The 23775-nt window shown below is 47.9% G+C and overlaps 1 protein-coding gene across 1 annotated transcript in view; it reads right to left on the reverse strand.

The window, feature by feature from the left end:
* The window catches only part of LOC119171963 (uncharacterized), a 112513-nt gene that overhangs the window by 11115 nt on the left and 77623 nt on the right, over positions 1–23775 (reverse strand). The window contains exon 7 of the mRNA XM_037422878.2: positions 12953–13036. Within this exon, the coding sequence (XP_037278775.2) occupies positions 12953–13036 (84 nt within the window). The remainder of the gene's footprint in view (positions 1–12952; positions 13037–23775) is intronic.

Here is a 23775-nt window from a genome sequence, read left to right on the forward strand (position 1 = left end):
CCTTGAGTTCTCTGTGCGTATGGGTGCACTGAATATTTTTCCCATTTTATTTCAGGTTTTATTGCAAAAGGTAATGGCCAAAATCGATAAACTGATAGCAAGCTTGTTTTCTTTTACGATGGTTTAATATCCTTCAAAAGTGTGTGTGTGTGTGTGTGTGTGTGTGTGTGTGTGTGTGTGTGTGTGTGTGTGTGTGTGTGTGTGTGTGTGTGTGCTTTCGACAGATTAGGAATTTCAGTTGCGTATGCACTTGCACGATCTCTTACAATATTCGTGAACAGAAGAGGTGTGACAAACGCTCCGCGAATTATTAGTGGCTCATTTCGCGGTGAACGTGAAATTAGCCACCCACACAACTCAGTCGCACACACAGCTAGAATCACTTTGACTGTAGTCATCACTTCCAAACAAACCTATCGCCGAATGCATGGCCTCAACTGGGACTTCGTATTGAAGGAACGGCCGCAACTCCACGTTAAAGGCGTGACTAGCAGTGAAGGATCATCTTTTCCTATGATTCCACGTACGCAAGAGGCTCGCTCGGTCAAGCCCGTCGTCAACAGGCTCAGTAAAGTATAGCGAGGAATCGGGCAGCAGTGGCAGAGCCATTTTCGCGGAGCTCCGCGGGAGTTGTGGCATTATAAGCCACCTACGGTATATATACGTTGGTGCAGATAAGCCCGCGCTAGAATCGGCGCACACGCGAAGACGCGGAGGTGAGCAGCGCACAGCCTGATAGAGTCTTTCTTACGAAATGTGATCGATCACTGGGCGTCTCCTTCCTTCTCTCCTTAGAACCGTGGCTGCCCACCTCTGGCCCGCGCTCAAAGAACCACCAAATCGCACCGGTAGCGGGTAGCTCTGTCGCGACGGGGCACGTACACCCGGTTGAGGGGCTACCGCGCAGAGGTGGGCGTGGCCCGTGCGGACACGGTCGCCCCGTCGGGACATGACGGCGATGGCCGCCGCAGTCGCCGAAGCAAGCCCCGCTGACCAGTTGGGGGGCCGAAACGTCCCTCGAGCGGCCGTATTTATGGCCTACTTTCGTAAGCTATCTATGCACGCGGTGCGCACACCGTGGCCACCGAGCTCCGTGATACTCTTATCGATCCTCGTCGCCTGTCCCCAGAGATCCTGTCCCACTTTTTTATAGCCGTGCTCGGCGATGGTTGTTGGTGTAGTCTGTAGTGGCTGCAGGCTACGGTCTGAGGCCATGATAGGAAGCTTTGGCTTCATTTCGCACGTTACGTTTCCGAGCACAGTATACTCGATTAATATTGCATTTTTATTCGGCAGAAGCGTGATGATACGGAGCTCGACGAATTAGAACTGTGAGCCCTGATTTAGGAGTTCCAAGACGTGAAAAAGTATGGAGACGTGGCCGTTTTTAGGGGTTTGAAGGCTAGCACAGTTGAGACGGAAATCGGCAAAACGAAGCAGAGCACGCCAGCAGGTTTACCATCGTCAGTTCTTGAGCCAGAAAGACATGCGAAATGAGCCCCTCCCCCCCCCCCCCCCAAAAAAAAAAAGAAGGATAAGAAAATTGGCAGATCCCACGTACCTGGAAATCGACGTCATGTGAAGCATGTGGAAGCAAGGTGACCGTGTTGCCATTTATTCATTAAGCGACACGTCATAAAATTACGCATGTACAGACATATGTTGAAGAGTTTCAGATGTTTATATAACCAGTTGTTTGCACTTGCGCAACGACGACAACTGGAACATGCGTATTAGCAACACCAGAAGCTGGTATGAAGCGCTGATGCTTGCGAGGATCATTCCTGGACACTGCTACATAAATCAACTTCAGCGCATGGCAACTAACCACAATACGTTAACCCGACGTGACGGCTGTATCAAAGAAGTACATATCTATTGTTTATAACATTTTGTAGGCAGCAGTGCAACCGCTATTGACGTTTCACGAAGATTAGCATCTATTTGAAAAATAGTTCCGAGACCTGGCACAGTTCTGTAGTAATATGCTTCACTGCCCCGCAGAAGGCTTGGGTTCGATTCCAGCTGGGACCCTGACATTTATTCTTTGCATTCATGGGGTCGACGCTACCGATGCCAGGTATTTCTTAACGCTCGCACGTTAACATTGCCCATGTGTGTTCTCGTCGTTCCTGGGTAGACACTAAGTGTCAATCACCTGTGGCATATACCCGCATACCAGTGGCACATATATACCCACCCGAGAGTATGTGCTGCTGTCTGGCGGCAAGTGTTTGACGATGTACGGGACGGGATTGAGACATTATTCATGTCTTGACTAACGCGTCATATTTGTCATACCATCTTACCCTCCCATGCTACTTTTTGTTCTCGACAAGTTAAGAAGGTGACCACGAGAGCACCCAAACGTAAGTGCCTAGATAGATAGATAGATAGATAGATAGATAGATAGATAGATAGATAGATAGATAGATAGATAGATAGATAGATAGATAGATAGATAGATAGATAGATAGATAGATAGATAGATAGATAGATAGATAGATAGATAGATAGATAGATAGATAGATAGATAGATAGATGCAAAGTTGCTGAAGTTCACTAAGAAGTGCTTCGCATTTAAAATTTGCGACGTAAGACACTCTCGATTAAACCTTGACGTTGTTCTTCGTAAAGCTCGCCTTGAGCACTAAAGCTCTAGCTCCGTGATCAAAGGAATTCATATTAGTAAGATAATCACTTTATGTAAGATTGGAGTGAGAGACGTCAGTTGTCGCACCACCGTACGATGTGCATTAAGACTCGCTAATAATATAAGTGCTGTATAATTCATAGATCCACGGTGCCATTAGTACATACTGCCAGCGAGGCAACAGAGGGGCTTGCGTGGTGTTGCAAGAACATCGTTAGAAATGCCGGCATTTTCCTAGTCATTAATTCAACCCAACCAACACGGAAGTAATGGTGTATATGGACATAAGTTAGGTACCGGTTACCTCAGTACAACCATCACGTTTTGAACTGTGACGTAAACAAGGAAATGAAATATGTGCATGAGCTGCGACGTGACGGCATTAGCTTTTATTGCGGATTCATGGAGAGTTATTCGGGTGCCGTTGATAGTGGTTCACGACAGAAATTGTCTGGAATGTCAAGACAGTGAACTTTGCGTGTTAATTGGACAAGAAGTGATTGTAATTAGCGGTTCATTTACATTTGAAAGGTTAAGACGTGCGCTGCTACTCAAGAGAAGTCACGTTCCCACAAAATACGTATTTCGGGTACACTATATGTTTGACTAAGATTTCAGAATAAAAGCAATAATGAGACGTTTGACATTGAAATTTTTCCTGTGTCTTCCACAATTTCGCTTTGCGGTTTTATTTATGCAGAAAATCAGCTCTTGGTTAGACCACAAACCACACACGCTTGCAAAGCGGCGTACTTCTATCAGTCTTAACTATTCTCTGCTTAAAGCCCTACATATAGTCAGGACACTATATACGGAAACTTTCTAGTCTCCTGATTATAGCCAGCTGTTCAAGCGGGAGCTAGTGAATTATAGCAAAACTGAGTAATCCGATCAATTATCCCTGTGATCGCCGTTCCTTGAAACGAACACTTGCGAACATCCTGCGTATATTATTAGCTTCATAAATGAACCGCTAGTACGGTGTTGGAGAGTGCACGGCCTCAAAAGCGTACGACTAAAACGACGAAGCAAGTTCAGTCGGTTACGCCTTACGCATGTCACGTATCTGCGCTGTACTTATAACTGGAGTTGATCGTGTTGTGCCGGATCAAGCGTACCTGTCCTCTGCCCTTAATAGGCGATCTTCCTAATGTCCAAACGAGAGCGGTGCTCCGGGGTCAGTCAATTGGGCCGACTCGCCCAAAGCTGTGCGTTCAGTACCGCGGACTACATGAAGCAGAGGTTATTACAAGCTGAGCGTATCCGGTACTGCAGGCTGAATTCAATGCGCAATTAAGTAGAAGCTGGTCTACATAAAGGCTATGACAACCAAATATTATCGTTAGCCAGAAGGTATTTTAGGTGTCCGTTTGCATGTCTGACCTAAATTTGCAAGACGCCAGCTTAGCGTGGGCATTGTTGACGTCTTTGCGCTTAACGTGCTGAATGCAGATGTCATAACTGAAGCTTTGCGGTGTGGAATACCTTCACGTGAAAGCTTTAAATGAGAAAAGCAGGAAAATTTCATCAGAACATATATCAGTATATTCCTACTGCACCTTAATGACACGCAACATTTGGTAGCGGAACAGAAAGCTGTGCTTCGGCGATTATACCCGTCGCGATACAGTTGATAGACACGTTAAAATAAACCTGTTTGGCGGGTGCTGAATCTATAGCTTGCGCAGGAGAGCACGTTACTTATGTCTTTCCAACGATTCCGTTCCGACTGCAGGTGCCTTCTTTCGCTTCAACTCATCTATTCTCTCGCACGTTGCTCCTTGCTTTGCCGTCTTATACGTCAACATAAATCAGAACAGTTCCCAACACTGAAATGGGGGCGCTAACTTTTTTTCACATGTACGTAAATCAACCTTGCTCTCGTGCAATCTCAACCTAAAACAGCTACGCTCTCATTCCTCGATCTATAGTGCGCCAGCCTCAGTCCCCACTGAAGCATTTGCTATCGCGTCCCGAATCGAGTTGTAATTGAGTTCTTTTTTTACACCCCGCCACCTATAAGACACGGCCGAGCCGTTGCGAAGACACCAGTGCGGTACGTTTAATAGCGAACACATCTCTGCGCTGCTCGCAATTAACACTTGGCGCTAATGAAACGCTATAATAGCCCAAGAAGAACGCAAAATAATCGGCTGACCATGCGTGTGTACTTTATAAATGTACCGTTCACCGCCCACTGTCCTCCAAGCGGCCGAACGGGGCGATGATGACCGTCGGGGTTCCCGCATCACGAGGAAGTCTAATGCCAGCTCCGTTTGTCTCGCCCGGCATGTCTCGAAAGCGCAATGCCCGCGGGCTACACGGGCGGCGAGCACGGTATTGTAGAATAAGAGCAGCAACAAGTTACAATACTTGCACTGCTTACACGCACTCGTTTCTTCAGCAGAGGTGTCCGGCTTTCCCATCTCCGTGCACCCAAATGATGCGAAGGCACGAAACAGTGCCTTGAATGAATCACACTGTCCCGATGTTTAATGTCAGCGTTGTTGCCAACGCTGCTCGATGGTACCGAGCCTGCGCTTCTGTGATTAGAGGCGCAGTGCAGACGGTCACAAGTGGCAGTCGCAGAGGGCGGCCATTGACTGCGCCGTAGTAATCGCTCGCAGAAAATGAAGTGGGATGGAAGCAGATGCGACACCATCCACTTTGCGGAGAATAAATAAACCAAGTACACGAGAGGCGCATATATAGAAATAATGTCACCCGTTAACGCGCGCTAGCAGAATGGACATGCTGTACAATTTCCCTGTCTTTGTGGTCTTCCCTGGCGTCTCCCGATGACTTCATTCTCTAAAAAGACTATGGAGAAGCATTGGGACTGTTCTCCGTGGGCGACTGGTCTAACGTTGACAGATATAAGTGGCGGTGTATGCGGGTTAAGAGCTTCGTGACTGATTGCTTCCTGAGAGATTATCAACTATTTCTGCGGCAGTGAACCATGCCTTATTTGACTGCTTGTACGCTCTAGCAAGGCGTTAACAATCGCTTCTACCATTGCAGCTTCTCTCAATTGTCGTCAGCACATGCGCACTGCTGTGTAATTTCGAACGACTCCCAGTCGATCAAGTGGTCGGTCATGTGAGCGGCAATGCCGTACTGAGGTAAAAAAAATCACTACTTTATGGAATATTTTCGTGGGATTCTGAGTCACTGCTAACGTAGTACCATCGCTCATTGAAAAAGGAACCCCACAGTACTGCCGAAGTTAAAAAGAGCTTACAGTTCATTGCACGAATTGGTTCAGTTCGACCTGCACTGCTTTTCAGTCTCAAAACCAGAAAACCTGTACAAAAGAGTGTGTTATCTTTTGTTTCAGTTGGCTAAGAATGCCCAAAATAACTGACAGAGCTTGACGAAGACATTATGGGAGAAATATTTTATTTCGATTGTTAATCATTTTATTGAATAGTAATAAACACGAAATTACGACAGTTGTTATACCTATTATAATAGTATCTAACCTCGTTGTCGTCGTTTCATCATTACCATTATTATTACTATTGTTAATACAAGGAAAATGCACTTATCGACGCATTGATTGATTTATATGTGGGGTTTAACGTCCCCAAACCACCATATGATTATGAGAGACGCCCACTTATCGACGCAAAGCATACAAAATTTCCTTAGAGTAGCGCGGTTATGCGTATGTAAAAAAAGACAACGACAATAGGCCCTGTAACAATGAAGGCGATGGAATGAGCGAGAAAGTAGACAAATACGACGTTTATGCTAGAGAGATATTCCAGTGTGCTCGGCTGCTGGCCCGAAAGTAGTGAGTTGGATCTTGGGCACGATGATCTCATTTTACGATGGAGGTGATAATGACAAAGGTCCCTTATTTAGATTTAGGCGCGCGTTAAAGAGACTCGGGTTGTCGAAATTTCTGGAGCCTTCCTCTAACGGCGAGCCTCCTAATGCTATCGTGTGTTCGGAAAGTAAAACCCCAGCAATTATTAGAATTATTCGAGCGAAGTCTTTGTATGGCTCACTTCTGGGGAAGTTCAATTTGAGTCTTCCTGCAGCTGCGCAGACGCCATTGCTTTTCCGGCGATCGTACGGCCACCGTTCAACGGTGGCCGTACGCATAAAGCGTGGCCGAGAGAAGATAAAGACCGCGCCATGCGAAAGGTACGCGCGCATGACGCAAAATGTCCTTGAGCGATTCACCGGACGGTGCGATTTACAAAGCTTAGGAAGCGCGGATCGCGTTTATGGCTTCCGAACCAGCAAGCACACGTCATTGGTGGAGGGCCTCCCCCATCGCGTATATGATTCCAGCTGAGGACATTCCAATTTGGCCGATGCGACGACGGCGACACATAGCGTGTGCAGCGATGGGATCAGAAGGAAATAAAAAAGGACGAACAAAAAAAAAATTGTGGCAATCAGCTATATAGGCCCGCTGGTCATTTTTATCGGCAGCTTCTCATCGCCGATTCAAGGCCTTCATTAGAGGCGATACGCGAACTGCTTCTGCTGTATACCCGCGCTCTTCCTTCATATGTCCAGCTGCGTGTTATTGCGTCGCAGCCGCGCCTGCATCGGCCACGCCAGCGGTTTGCCCGAGAATCCTCGGGTGGTGGTTTGTCCCCTCCCTTTGCACACACGCGCAGACGAACACACGCTCTGCGTGGGCTGGGTCGCCGATCATATCTGGACGCCTTTTCCCAAGGCGACGACGAAGACGACGACCATAGGACTGTCTGGCTCGGCGTCGCTCATGCAACGCTCACCCTACCTGCTGTCCGGTAAAACGAAGTGTGTGAGAGAGACTACTCGCTTTTCGGACGCGTTATATCGGAGTGGCCAACATGCGAGGCTCGCACGCGGCCCCCTTCGCGCTTGGGCGAACAGACCGCGGTCGCGCCGCAGCGTGTCGGTGTGTTCCCTCGCCAGTAATTGGGCGCCGCATCTACGACCGCGATGGTGGAACCAGATAGAGACGCGCACACACACACACACGTGCGCGCGCTGTTCGACTGGATTTCCGCGCCAACTGCGTGTAAGGGCTCCTCGTCTCATATAGACGCACAAACACAACCACCACGCCCGCGGGAACACGAGGCGTGAGTAAGAGAGGCAACGCTGCACCTCCGTGTGTATCGTCTTGGGAGAGTATAGTTATACGAGCGTGTTCTTCACGGACAGGCAACGGGAAGTCTTGGCTCGGATCCAAAGTCACTGCCTTGGTAAACAGCCATTGGTTTGGAAACGACGGTGGTGTGATCACGTGCGTACGCGATGCGCGATAAACAGAAATTCGGAAATTGATAAGGCACCCGCTCCTGTTTGCTCCGTTCTACACGACTGACCCCCGTATTCACAAACGCTCCTCGACTCGACCTTCACCCTTCACTTGAAAGAGTTGAGCCCTGCGCCGCACGTCGGCTGAAAATGACGCTGTGGTACTTAAGAATAGCAGCAAATTATCACTGATATGCAGTGACTTGCCCTGCCTAAAGATGGCGCTCCCATCGGCTTTCTCAAGTGAAGGTGGAGCGTTGAGTTAAGGGGCGATCTAGAATACGGTGGTGAGTGACGCGTACACTAAGTGGCGAAGAAAAACCACAGGCAAGTTACTGCCCTCGGGCTAAGAGTCTGAGCCTAGTTCTGCCTATTTTCGTCCTCCATTCAAGGTTACCTCTCCACAGCAGTAGAAGTGGAATACGTTACACGCCTTCAGATTCCTATCCAGCTGACCTTTGTGTGTGGTTTTGGAATTTCCCGGCTTAGCCGGAGCAGTCACCGCCATCTTTTATTCTAATGTTAACCTTGGGAAAAAACTACGGCGTAAAAGGGAGGCAGTGTTGTTTCGCAGACTCCGTACAGAAAAATGTTCTGAAATATGCTGCTTGTCGTTTGCTCGCAATAGCGCAGCTAACTAGTTCGCCAACCTCTGTCTACCATTCCTTCTCGTCAAACTAGGTAGATTGAAGTAGTTAATCGATATATACATGACCCAGTCAGAGCAGCTTGTCTGTTTACATACATATCAAGCTCTTCGCCTAATGCTAAGGTGCTACCTATTGTATGTTTTAACGAATTAAATTGAGAGCCCGATTGCTAATAGCAAGGTTTACAAATGTGACGGGTTGACCGTATAGCCTAGTGTGCATACAGCGCATGCTGTCCCGAACCAGGCAACCTTGAACAAGGTAATAGTTATTTTTTTCTGGTTCATGCGCAAGACCAATCATAGCACGAACATTTGTGCAATTAGTTTGCTTGGAGAGAGTCCAGCTCGTCAAGTGCTTCTGTAGAAAATGAGCTTTCCAATGGTAGAATCTTAATTTTATTCCGCGTTGTGCGCATAGATTACCAGGCGTTGCCTAAGAAAAGGACATGTGCTGCGTTTAGCTGAGTGTCTCTGCAGCTTGTAAAAATAGTTGACATCACAGGCGTTACTCTTAGTTTAGTTTTTTTTTTCGATGAATTCACCAGCACGTAATTCCAGTGTTCAGGCTTGTTACATCACCTTTATCACAAATTTCTCATATGCTTGAAAAATGAGTGCGAAATCAAATGGGAGCGCAGTAGAATTCAGGGTAATAAAACAGCCAGGGTAACGATAAACATTTATTTTCGTGAAAAGTTTGAGAGATTACTGACATACCAGATGTCGCAATGAACCGGGCTTGTTTCAGTTATTCTAGCGCAGAAATGTCGATCTAGATAGCCAAGTGATGTTCTTGTGAGCCAAGCTTGTCAGATAGGCATTATCATTCATTTTTTTTTCTTAGTGCATGTCCCATGCTATACACGTGAAAATCACACACAATGCGACCAGTGTACTACGACGTCACTTCCTTCAAGTCTTTTTGAACTCTCCCAACAACAAGTACAGAAGCAACATCACGCATAGGGATGAACCTAGTGATTATGAACGCTATTAGGCTGTGCATCATTTACATATATTCATGCCCGTATAAGGTCTTTACCCTCTTGTCACCACAGTTTTCGAAGCTCTTTTCCCCGCATTGCGTGGACACCCAGAGGCACATTAAACGAAGGCGAACAGGGATCACTGATCGAGAAATCCACCGCTAATTTCTTTCTTATCGGGTCTTTACTAAATCAGGAGGAGCAATATCTGCACAAGTCTGCAGAAATCTACGGAAGCCGGAAAGTAATGGCGAAATATCTAGCGGCGAGGAAATGAAATCTCACCGTGAGACCGCTCCGGCGCAGACAGGGGACACGATATAATTGTAAAAGAAGAAAACGAAAAGCAGCATTGGGTATAGGAAGCGATGCATTATATAGCAGCGCTTCGGGGACTGACAGCCAAAAACGGCGAATACGCCTGGAATAAAGAAAGTGAAGACGGAGAGAGAACGAACCGGCGGCATTCGGTCGGCCCCTTGTCGCCCATCTGGCGCGGTGGCAATCAGTGCTCGCCCAGTCGCACAGCGTTGCGATGCCGTCGTGCCTCGGCTGCCCCACCCTTGCATTTAGCCCCTCGCGTCGTCGTCCACGCGGGATATAGGCCGAACAGCCGCAGAAGCCGAGATACGGGTCGCGTGGCCAAGCGCGCTCTTGCCTTCGCGTACGTAGACGTATAGCTCCGAGGCACGGCTTCGCACGGGAGCACCGCTACACTGCGCTTATAGCGCGGTGGGAACGGCCCTGTCGAGCCTCAAAGGGGCACTGCTAGAAACCGACTGTGTGTTTGTTGCTTCGGGCCGAAGAGATACGTGAAACACGGACGCGCGCTTTCGGCGACGCTTGCAGGGGCGTGTACGGGAGAGCCAACACAGATGACTATGGCGATGTGGTGCACGTGTATGGTTTGCTCCAGTAGTCGCATTCGTGGCAGTGGTAGTAGTGAGACAAACCGCCTCGCGGACGCACTTCGTATTAAATCGCTGTCTTGCGTTACTACAAATCGCTCCTCGCCCTAGAGCAACGCGAGTTCCTCGAAGTTGCCATACTGAGAACTGTGTCGCATTCGTCGTCGTGACCGCGGAGTGCGGTCGCATGTATGCTTACATGTCAGTGAGAGCGCAGTAAGAAGAGAGCCGGATTCGAACTAGACGCGGATATAGCGATAATGAACAACGTCCCTTTGGTCGCCTGGTGGGGAAGTTAGGTTTAGGGTTGTTCTTGCGAGGATTCAATAGACGAGACAAAACGAAATAAAAGGCGTAAGGCCAAATTGAGCATATAGATTATACGCAAGGCGTCAGTAATGGATGCTAAAAACGTATTTGTATACGGGCGGATGATTTTCATGGGTGTCGCTGTCATGTTAGGCTTGTGTCGCTTCGGTGATGAATCGAAATAAAAAGACGTCATTACCAAACCAATGTGTAATAGGACGCCTTATACTCTCTTTTATGCACCTCCCGCCTCGTGAATGACCCATCACGTTGAGGTTTGCTAGTTAGTTTAACCAACCATAATATCAATCATTGTCACCCTAAAACGACTAGCGCCCAAAGTGATCGGCATGTAAGTAACAGAAAAATATAGAAGAGCAGAAGTATAAGCTAATCTCTAACTGGCTTTCAGGCTGCATATTTGTGCAGTTCACGTTGCCGGACACTTCAGGAAGCTTTTCTTTGACCAAAGAGCTCAATCGAAACGATGTGGGTGATCGGCGAAACATATCGTAAGCCTCTTCGGAAACGAACCTAACGACACGTCAAGCGGCAGGCGTAAAAACGCTCCCAACTCCCGTAACAACCCCCACGAATTGGTCTTGATAGCATACCGTATATATGGCCGCAGAGACAGACTTGGAGAAAAACAGTGGGACTGAGAAAAATAAATAACAAACACGAGTCGAGATTGAGCGTCGTATAACACAAGAAATACTGGGCCACTTTTACTGCAATCCTGGCGACGCTGCTGGACTGGCCGCCCATGCGAACGCCGTAAATGTCAGCGATGGGCCGGACTCCAGGCAGCCGCTGAGGCATTGGGAAGCAACGCGCGGGGCTTTCTTTGCCCCGGCGACAGCATCGGGAGGGTGTTCGGTTCCGATAGACTACGCGCCCAATTTTCACTCTCTCTTTTCTTTGTCGTCTTTACACTTTTTTTCGTGAGCTCTCCTTCGCAATCGTAAACCCGGGTAAAACGTCAGGTGAACTACCTTGCCGTGGATCTCCTCCGAAGGTCGGTGTCTATAGCCTCGAATGACCACCGCAGTTTCGTTCGCAGGGAGCTTATACACGTCGGATAGGCAACTTTCGCCCGCATTTCTCGAAAATCGCTGCACGGCTGCTGATGCGTGAAAACATGGTGCTTTGGAAATTACTTGAATAGGCAAGTATACGCGCATTTCTCGTTCTTTCTTCGCTTCTTTCTTTCTTTCTTTCTTTCTTTCTTTCTTTCTTTCTTTCTTTCTTTCTTTCTTTCTTTCTTTCTTTCTTTCTTTCTCTCTTTTCTTTTTTTTTCAGTAGCTGAGATCCTACGGGCAGGTGGCTGAACTTCTATATACACACACGCACGGGGCTCACGTGTGTATATAGATTTAATAAACTGATGGGTCGCAACAAAGAATATGTTTATATATCACAGTCTACAAGCTTATGCAAGCAAAACTCACTTTGTGCCTTCCTTTTAGTTCTCGTTCTTTCATATGACTTGAAAAGAGCCGACGTAAAAATAGAACTGGCATGTAAAGACGTGGTTTTGGGGGCCTTCGTGGCGAATTTCCACCGACTACAAAATATTAAAGAGCAAGACGCTGACTAAATATGTCCTCTTTTTTTTCTTACTTTTTTATCTACTTACGTGATTCACCGGAGTTGGCTTTACAAATGTGTCGAAATCTAAATTTGAAACTACGATAGAGCGCTAGAAATGCACCAAAACCAATTTTTTTTTGTTAATGTTGCTAAAAAGAACAAGAGTGTATTACAGCTTTCAGGAGTGAGCATTACCAGGAATGATATATTTCTTGGAATCGAAGCTGAGAAGTTAACAAAAATGAACCCAACTATTTTTGAGCCTCTATATTGTGATATAGCTTGTTTTAGTATGTGATTAAAACATTAACCATTAGTCATACTGTTCGTGCGTTTGTGCTATGAAAAGTATATATTATTCCCACAGACGCCCTGGTTTTAGAATTATTTCTGAATTTTCGCTAAAGGTACAGAATGAGAAAGAAATATAGATAAGCGGTCGCGGAAATCAGCAAGACCTCCTGCGGCACATCAAGTGTATATAACTGCATCTGAAACGCGACAGAAGCTTGTTATGATGCAGCCCCATTCGTGCAGGTGTATGAAGACACGCGATAATAATTGTGGGAGCATCACTTCATACCTTCGTGGGTTTTAAGGTGAGCTCGCAGGTTGCAGGCCAAGGCGAACCTCTTTTGGCAGTACTCGCATATGTGCGGCTTATCACCTGCGACAAGTGAAAGGAGGGGAAAGAGAGATAAAAGGAAAACCAAAATGTTTAGTAAGGGAAGTGCAAGCAATCTGCCATGCTTTTTGCGCATTTGCTTCTTGTTGGCTCTCCGTGTTATAAAATCGAAATTTCGTCAGACTCTATGAAAACATGTTAGGATAATCCACACTAACATCTTGGTCATGTGATGTATTTTAGTTGTTGAAATTATTTCACGTTATTTTGTTGAACTAGCTTTCTCAAACCGATACACCTGCGTTCAAAATTTTACTATAGTGTCCTCTTATAAGAGATGCTTGTTTTCATTGACGTGCATGTATATTATTAATTTGCCAAAAACAAAAACACTACGACTATAATTTAGGGACACATATTACCAGCTGATATAACCGGTGTCATTAACGTCATCACATACTTCATCAGTGAGTGAGACACCCGCCTTTCTAGAAACAACTAAATGCTCGTCAGTGCATTGAGTGTCGGACCACTGCGCGATAGAGCTTCGGCGACCGTAGAAAGTCAGAACGGTGGCGTTCTGCGCGCGTCCGCAACAACCGATGCAACGCGTGTGCATAATCACTCCTTCCACGTAGTGCAAAGGTGCTCAGTAAACCGAACATTCTAGGAAACGACAAAATAAAACAAAGAAAAAAAAGATCGACCAAACGCGCACTCCCATTTTGTTTTTAGGTAAAGACTACCGCTCGCAGCCCTGCTCCGCCACGCATCCCCCAAGTCGCCTCTTCCCCGCAACCACCTCACGTACGAAGAGCAATCATCTTCCGCGCTGACAGGCGCAGCCTCGATTCGCCCCAACGCAAAGCGAGCGCGTGTTTGCAGCGCGCGTCCGCCTGTGCCAGCGAATGACGATTCCAGCGCGTTCTGCGTGGGAGGATCGAGAGGCCAAGCGACGACGACCCTGCATGTCGACGGCACGCGCTGATCTTTCGGGTAGCGCCCGGACACACACGCAAATAAGCGGAGATAAAAACAAAGGGAGTGAATTGCAGCGGCGCAGTGGCAAGTCGGTTTCGCGGCCTCACATCGAGGAGGGGGAAACGTGGCGAGCAACGCACCTACAATATACAAATCAACATACAAACGCTGCCTTCGACTGAAGCAGCCCAGCGAACGACTCCGTCTCTCTTATATCTACACGCCTAAAGAGCCACGCGCTGCAGACGCCCCCGTGCGTTGCACGGTGGAACGCCGTGAGTGACGAGTGTGCCGTGCCCGCCGGCATATTCCTCAGAAACAAAAGGCGCGCTCGCCGCAACAGATGGGCGATTTAACCCGTGACGAGTGGCCCGCGCGTACGTGCATGCATGCTGCGGCGAATGTTCGCTACACTTCCGGGGCAGGGAGCCGCGCGCGCCCTACCTGGCACGTGCGTGTCGTCAAGGCAACGAGTGCAGTGTCCCAGAAGACGCGCTATTCTCGCGAGTTGTTATCGATGGTACTGACAGTGAAGAGGATGCTCATCGTCCCGTGGTTAGTCGTCAAAGGGAGGTCTGAATCTTTCAGCAGTCCCTCCCTGGTGGAAATGAAATTCTACGAAATGGATCCTGATTCTACCTTAAACGATGCTTCCTGCTGCAAACCCTAATGTACTTTTCTACACGAGAGTGTGTAAACCGTGCTTGTGTATGTGCCGTGTTAAGACGAGTACTTTTGAACTCACCGAATTCGTGACTGTACAAGTTTATACATGTATACCGTGAACCCTCACTTGAGTGAACCTAATGGGACCTAAGGATACAGTTCACCTAAATGAAAGTTGATTAAACTGATTATTCACTGGAATACGAAACAACATCGTACGCTTCTAAAATAAAGTCAAACATGTGAAATGCAACCTATTTTGAAAAGCATTCTGTGATATTATTTTGAACTGCCGCCCTTTAAGCGCAATATGAGACGAAGCTGCCCAGACAGTCAACGTTTCCGTACACTGGCACGGCTTGTTGCTGTGACACACTGTCGCAACTATCTAATATATTCTACAGCCTCGACAAGAGATAACATAATTTGAAGCTGCCTCAGCCAATACCACTTGGTCACACTCTTGTTAGGCGAGCGCTGGATACAATTTCTAAATCTGATAGCTCGGCATAGGTAATGAAGCGCAAAGGCCTCGCTTTCGTCTCCCGCACGGTCGCTTTGCCGCGGCGCCACTGCATGTTCCGATTAGTATGTTGTACCGTAGCCGATTTATAGGCGATTATAGGCGGCACACATCGGCTACACAAGGGCTGCAGAGAGCAAAACTTCACTGACTTTATGTCCAAAACGAGCCCGGGTCACTGCAGATCAAGTTCATTCAACTCAAATATTCCTTATTGAGAAGTTCGTTTGAACGATTTATGTTTGCATAGAATGCATCGGAAAACAAGCAGAGATTTTCTAAAGGTTCGTTATTCTGAATTATTCGTTGAAAGAACGTTCTTACAACTGAGAGTTTATAGACAGAGGAATTTTTATTCGAACAACCAAGCGAAAACAAATAGCCATCGTTCAGAGCTTGCGACAACTTGCGAGTAGTATAAACGGGACTTGCTCTTTTCGCAGAGCTTTGCGATATTTTGTGTGACTTAAAATGTCTCCTTTTGTTTTCGACGGTCTCAGCCTTCTTCTTAAAGAAAAGTGTAAATGTTGGCTTTCCGTGATTAATAGTTACGACCTTTGATAAGGTGCATCAGCCATCAAACTTAATAAAATTAAACACACCTAGGCTTCCATACGGGAGCCTTGTGGAAGATTGTGAACAAGGCCCTGATATAGGAAAGCTGACGAAAGCTTAATATTCCTAAACTTATATGCACAGGCTGGGTCAGATTGCCGCGTGACTCGGCTAAGTTATAATTGCAACAGTGTTTTTGCTGGGACGGTATACTATTCCATAGTAGAGTACCATACACTATATGGAGTTACACTTTTTCTAAACGCACCTTTTCCTGTTGTCACATATGCGGGAAAACTATGATTTAATTTGAAGCTGCATGTGAGCCGAACTGAGGCGGCGCCACATGCGTTTGCCACACGCTGAAGTATACGTGCGCAGCAGTTGCAAATAGGTGTGTCTATTTTTCCACGTGTGATCAGTAACCTGCTATGGTACCCCGCCACGTGGCTAAGGTGCCCATGGCTGCTAGCGTGCAAGTCGCGGGATCGAATCTAGGCTGCGGCGGTTGTATTTTCAATGGAGGCAAAAATGCTGTTGGCCCGTGTGCTCAGATTTGGGTGCACGGTAAAGAACCCCAAGTGATTGAAATTTCCGTAGCCTCTACGGCATCTCCCATAATCATATAGTGGTTTTGGGGCGTTAAACACCACATATCAATCAATCAACCTGTTAAGGTGTGTTATGGTGCAAGCAACACACGTGATATATGCGTCTACATGTGTGTCAGCTTGTCGTTCGTCCGATGCATTCGTTATCTGACGTGGCTATGGTCACCTGAAATGTGGTTACTAGTTCCCAATAAAAGTCTCTGTGTTGTAACTCTCATGCGTCTCTTGGTTAACGGGTTTCCGTACAACTCTTGACTTCCGCGATAATTGTTGCTGCCGGGCATACTGTGAGTATCATTGCACGCCATTTGTATCGCGGGAAACAATCGACAAGCTTTACTAGGTAGTTTGTTAAAATGCCCAGCAGGCCATGGCGACGTGCCTGCATAAACCCACTATCTTTGTAAAGGCACAATCGCTTAACAAATAAATAATTTTCTCTAGAGACTGCAAATAGTTTACCGGCATTCCAGGCTTTGTTTCATCACCACCACCTTAATGCTCGTCATCAACATCTTCTGTATCTCCTATTTTCTCCCCGCCTCATCATTTCCTAACGCTGATTAGAAGGTCAGAAAAGCGATTCTGGCTGAACTCTCAGCTTTTCTGTCGCAACAAACCTCGCTCTCTCTCTCTCTTTCTCTCTTCTAATCTCAGCCTCACCTCGAGATGTCATACACCCGCTATTTCTTGCGCATTAACGTTCAACAGAATGTCTTCGTAGCCTCCTTCAAACGGAGAAACATTACTCTTACGTGACTAAAACCAGACGGTGGACCATGCTGGCCTTCTCGATTACTATGATGCACCGGAAGGACATGCAGCACAAACAGCGCTATGTAGTAGCGCGCAAGCAACGAAACATCTTTCCCCCACCATGTGCTGGCACCGACTGCCTCCGGTGCCGTAGAGGCACACGTGCGCAAGCCATACGCTGACCAGCGCTTATACGCGTGCCTAACAGCCAGTGGAGCGAAACGACGCCATACTGCTCAGTGCGTTCCGACAGAGCGCGTCCGAGGACAGCGCGAACAACAAACCTGCTCTCATATATATATATATATATATATATATATATATATATATATATATATATATATATATATATATATATATATATATATATATATATATATATATATATGTATATATATATATATATATATATATATATATATATATATATATATATATATATATATATATATATATATATATATATATATATATATATATATATCGCAAGTTGCCAGTAGCATGTGCAAGCAGTAGCAGTATAGCGAGTTGCAACGGTCGGAGCACGCGAGCGCCTCATTTATAGTAATCGGAGGGAAGCGCCGAGAGGTGAGCCGAAGGAGAAGGCGAAAAAATTGCCTCACTGCGCAGCGTGCATCGACGGCGAGAAGATGCGCGAGATGGCAGCGCGGGGAAGAGGAGGCGACAGCCAGGAGCCACCCGTATTACACGCACAAACACGCGCACATGCACGCACGCACGTCCAGTAGCTGAAGGTGGCTACAGGGCCGTGGCGACGCCGCTGGTGGAAATTTCGGCGACCGCCTCGGGAGCGTGGCGGCCGGTCGCCGCAGCGGCTCGTCTACGCTATCGAGGCGACATCTTGGCGACGACCGCCGTGCCCTTACCCTCTTTCCAATACCCCGCACCCGTCTGGACACCAAAACGGCCGTCGATCATCATCGGAGAGGGGGAGGCAGGCCCGAGGCTTGCTCGGACCGAAACGAGACACACCATCCCTCGGCCAGCCGCACTCTTTCGGCCGCAGTCGGTTGTGTCGCATCGCCCGGGGCGTACCTTGTTTTTGTTGTTTTAGAGTCGCAGCAATTAACCGGTGCGGGGATGAAACGCAGAAGAAAACATAAGATGGTCGCGCAGCGCAAAAGGGGATGACGAAGAACAAGCCCTAAGGGGTGGGACGGCCTGGCGAGGGGACACATTTGGCCGGGGCTCTATGGTTATGTCGCGGCCGCGCCCTCTCATCAGGGATGCTCTGCAAAAGGAAGAACGCTCTGGGCAAGGCTTTGGCGGAGAACGCGCACGACGCGCGCTCCAGGACACGCCGTTGTGCAGTCCAAGGGAAGTTTCGTGTCGCTACCTCAATTTTCGTGGCTTCGCGCATCGCGACCCGCCGGGGTGACGCCCAGAGTTCGCAAGCCTGACTGGCGCCGGCACGTGCGTCTTGCGGGAGAGGGCTGACATGGGACCAACGTGCATTATACTGTACTACGTCGTCTGGCGGCCACGCGGTGACCATAGTTCACGTCCGAGTGATAATGGCACGCAGAAACACAGGTGCAAGGTGTGCAGAAAATCCACACCGTAATTTGTAGTCACAAATCGTGTTTACAATTTGTTAGGTTTACTGACACTACACCTAAAAGAAAATCTGTTGGCCATGGCGTAACGATGTTGTGCAATACAGCTGTCATTTTCAAACAAATAGAAAGTTACAGTTAGCTCTAAGTAATATGCTAAGTGCTCTTATGACAGACATGGTGAACACTGTACATAAGCAAGCTTCCAAAAGTTCTCTGACGTTCTTGATTGCTTTAGCAACGTATGTATACAGGCGAAGAAGCAAAGCAGTCCCGCTGCGGTGGTCTAGTGGCTAAGTTACTCGGCTGCCGACCCGCAGGTCGCGGTATCAAGTCCTGGCTGCGGCGGCTGCATTTTCGATGAAGGCGAAAATGCTGTAGGCCCATGTGCTCAGATTTGGGTGCACGTTAAAGAACCCCAGGTGGTCGAAATTTCCGGAGCCCTCCACTACGGCGTCGCTCATAATCATAAGGTGGTTTGGTGACGTTAAACCCCACATATCAATTATCAAGAAGAAAAGTACTTATGTACTATATGTGTTTGTTTGTCTACTTCCACCTAATGTGCCATTAAGTTGTTTTATAGCATAAGGTTTTCTTTAAAGTTTGTCGGATCCTGTAGGCTATCTGTAACCAGATGAATGGATGGATGAAAGAACTTTATTACTGTCGTAACCCAAAACGGGCTAGGACCAGATGCGAAATTTTTTTACTACACTCTTCTTTTAGCAACATAGACGGAAGTGTGTCACCCGGTAGGAAACCAGAAAATAGAAATAATATTAATTGTTGGGGTTTAACGTCCCAAAACCACGATAAGATCACGACGCATGCCATAGTGGAAGTCTCCAGAAATTTTGTCCAGCTAAGGTTCTTTGATGTGCACCCAAGTCTAAGTACACATGTCTCAAGTACTTTGCCTCCATCAAAAATGCAGCCACCGTGGCCGGTAATCAGTCCCGTTCATCATTCGAGTACCATAACCCCTATAGACTACCGTGGCGGTTAAACACTCAAAAGCGAAATACGAGAGAATGGACGAGACCGCTCTGTCTGATTTTTTTTTCATTCTTTTGTTTTTCTTCACATGCGTATAAGGGTAGCCAGCTTTCATAGAAAGCTTGCGCATGGTCTCTCCTTCCTCCTCCTTTCTCTTCTTAAGGTCTTCAATTCTTGTATCAAGGCAAGCTTGTTAGGTTTTGACATCTTTTGCGGCATTGTGGTCTGCGACAGTTCTCGATGTAGAGCACATTACCTGTTTGTAATCGGAGGGAGGGGGGGGGGCAACGTCATTTGGAGCCGCTGCCGTGAAAAGCTTGCCCGTTTTTCGAAAAAAAAAAATTGAAGAAAAAGTTCGAAAAAAAAAAACGTTGAGATGAAACATAGCCTAAGCAACGCAAAATTTACCCCAGACGTACCAGGCAGAAGGTCGCTAATGCCAGGTTATAAAACACTCTTGCGTCGTGCGTGCGCCCTGTACGGCCGTCTCTCACAACCACCTGCGGACACGAGGAACCGAAACCACCTGCGCATTTTCGGACTCGAAGCGAAGGCCGGAGCCAAAGCTGTGCCTGCAGTAGCACGGGATGGAACGCTACGCGGTTGTTGCTGTATACGTGTACACCCGAGAGCGACAATGCTGGCGGACCCTGCAATTTCGGTCCTTCGACCACGTTCGGTCGCCTCCTCCCGGTGCTGAACGCGCGCGCTGAGAGCGCGCGAATTCGACAACGATGACGACGCCGTCGAAGGTCTCGTGCGTTGCAAGGCGAAGCTACCGGGTGCTGCCGCGACGCTCGTCGATAGAGGCGCCTATTTGGCCTCGTCAGAGCCGATCGAGCACCCATTCTGGGGTGGATAGAAAACCACGACGGTTGCGGTCGAGAAAAAAGAAGCAAATGTCAAGCATGTTATTTCTTTGCTTCGAAGAGTGTCCTTTCCCTGTCCGCGTATCGTTGTGCCTGGCAGTCGAGTGCTATAAAAACCATTGTTTCGTGTCCTTTGAGCCACGTCTTAGAGGACACAGTATAGTTCCGCCCACAAGAGGGTTTTGATGCAGCGAGAGAAACAGAGGGAGCACAACAAAACTTTTGGTGGTTATGTTGATAGTCTGACATATACTTTTTCTTTTACACAAAGAAGGAAAACAGCTAGGAGGATGAATCGACAGGAAGTCAGCGGGTGCCAAAGCTTCTGTGCGTCGTTTCAACGCTTACTGAAAACGTGGCTTACACGCACAGATTGCTTGCTAGTTCCTTAATCGCCCCGCCGCGGTGGTCTAGTGGCTAAGGTACTCGGCTGCTGACCCGAAGGACGCGGGATCGAATCCCGGCTGCGGCGGCTGCATTTCCGATGGAGGCGGAAATGTTGTAGGCCCGTGTGCTCAGATATGGGTGCACGTTAAAGAACCCCAGGCGGTCGAAATTTCCGGAGCCCTCCACTAGGGTGTCTCTCATAATTATATGGTGGTTTTGGGACGGTAAACCCGACATATCAATGAGTTTCTTAATCCTTGCATAACACTGGAACTGCATAACACTGGCAAGAACTTTCCCAATTTAGAAGGTAAGCAAGGGCTAACAGGTGTCATATCCTGCTACCGATATACACGAGTTGTGTTTCATGGTCCGCCTTGGCGGATCAATGGCTAATATGCTCGACTGCTGGCCCGAAGGTCACGGGTTCGATCCCCACTGTGGCGGTAACTTTTACATGGAGGCGAAATGGTAGAGGCCCATGTACTGTGCAATGTCAGTTCACGTTAAAGAGCATCTGATGGTCGAAATTTCCAGAGCCCACTACGGCGTCTCCCATCACCATACGGTCGTTTTGGTACGCAAAACCCCAGAGATTTCATGATCGTACTCTGGCTTTTTACCTTTCTGGTTAAGTTTCCCCACAACTCGAAATCACAAGTCCGCAAAGCCAGATGTATATTAACGAGTTGCAGTTATTGTCATTTCCCTGAGTTTAAAACACAGGTGTCAGGCTTTGCACGCTGTCGTGCCCACCCAGCTTCCAACGTATTTTATATAGTTTACCAGTGAAACAGCAGCGAACACTTGTACGTACGCACCGCTTGGTATGTACACTGCAGCTTACTTGTCGTTGCTGAAAGCCCCCTCACAGTGCTGCGAGGCAGCCGAGTTAGCGTGCATTGAAGAATGGGGGTGGTGGGGGTCTAGAAGGAAGACTCGTTTGGGCGCTCTTCTGTAATTTAGTGTGGCTAGACCATGGGTGCTTCGCAAGGAGGCAGCATCTCTTGGAAAGAAACAATGTACGCAGTACTACGCCAACGCCATCGAGAACTCGGCGTTTTACAGCGCTTGGGAAGAAGCGACCAGCAAAACAGACTAAAATGAATAAACAGCAAAAGCGTAAGGGTGAAGTACAACGACGCGCGTGCTGGCGCGTGTAGCGCCAGCGAAATTGTGATACGTCGAGAAGAAAAGAGGAAAGGAAAAGGGAACAATAGACAAACAAGAAAAACGCACCCCGCTCGCTTGATGCCGCAGCAGCGCGTGTAATGATATTCACGCTGCATTGCGCCCTGCGCGCGCGCGCGCAACAGGTTTCAGCTCTTTTGGAGCGCGCGCCTTCCCGTCTCTGCGAGCAGTGGGCGCCACAGACCCGCGTGGCACAAAGCCCTCTGACCCAGTGAGGCGACGTGCAGGACGACGCAGTAAGCATACGAGGTGAACGAGAGGGTCCTTGCATCGACGGTTGCCCGACTCGGGTAATTGCCAGAATGCGTCTCCCTAGCGAGCGAGCGAGCGAGCGAGCGATCAAGCGAGCGCGGCGTTATGTATACGAGCACTTAACTTGTCACGCCGCAATAATGCGCTTTCCGGACCGGCAAAAGGATATGCGCCTTCTCTTATAACACTGACACCGGAGTTGCGAGATAGCATGCGACATTGTGTGGTCGTATACTGGCACAGGTACACAGGCGAGACCCGCGCTGTTCCCGTGCTTCTCAACTCGCTGCCGATCTATGGAAAGGCGTGGAGGCGGGAAAGGGAGGAAAAATTACACAGGGTTTCGAGCAAGGGGGTGACGTTTGATGTCGCTCGTGTAAAGCAGGGCTTCGAAGAGTTGCAACGCCAGGGGCCTCGCTCCCTTCGAACACATTTCCTCGGTGGCATTACGGTGAACTGTATCATTGACTGCGGGTTGACGCTGTTGCCCAGCTGTCTCGCTCGCTGAAGATCAATGCGTGTCGACTGCTTTGCCTTGAGCGAAGAGAGCGCGGAGGAATTCGTTTTTCGTGCACCAGATGCCGCCTTATAGGTTCGCATTGGACTGGACGTTCGGGGGCGAGCACACAAAAGCTCTCCTGTAATCTCGTACCGCCCCAAGGACCTTTGTACTCCACGAAGGAAAACATCAGTTTTGGAATGTGGTGTTTGTTGAATAAGACCAAGCGGCTGCATAGAGCTCTGGAATATGCTTTATAGCAGTGAGTGTTCGAATACCAGGCGATCGACTTGTGTTCATCGGCAAGTTGTTTGCCTCTTTGTAAAGCACTTATATCACTGACCGCGTCATTTCTGGCGCAATAAACCTAACATGTCAGATCATCATGCTCAAAACGCTATATAGATGTTCATCGCTGTTGAGGACTACATTTTGAACAGCGCACCCTCGCTCAGTTGGGGAAGCTATTCGCTTACCGCCGGAAGCGAAGCTGAGAATCTTTCTGCGAACCTGTACTGCGGGTTACGGCTATACGTCTACATTATCGAGCGTAAACAAAGAGAACGACACAAACTTGTATTTTATAACATCGAGAGCAATTGACGAACATTATACATCCTGCTGTTCAACGTAGATGTAAGAGGTCAGCATGAACACCTGTACAAATGTTGAACTCGCATGCAACATGATTCTTTCCTCACTGTCGTCTCGAATGTTTATTTTTATCTTTCGTGAGAAGCAATTATGAAATGCCAACTGTTACGTTGTGTTGTGTCGTGATATCGACGTAATGGGTGTGGCTGTAAACCTCCCTGCCGACATTTTGCCTTGCATTCCCCCCCCCCCCCCATTTGGCACAAAAATGTTTCCATGAGTACTTCGGCACACGTGGACGGAGTAGCATAACAACCAGCG

The sequence above is a fragment of the Rhipicephalus microplus genome, chromosome 4 (genome assembly GCF_043290135.1).
Source record: "Rhipicephalus microplus isolate Deutch F79 chromosome 4, USDA_Rmic, whole genome shotgun sequence".
Lineage (NCBI taxonomy): Eukaryota > Metazoa > Arthropoda > Arachnida > Ixodida > Ixodidae > Rhipicephalus > Rhipicephalus microplus.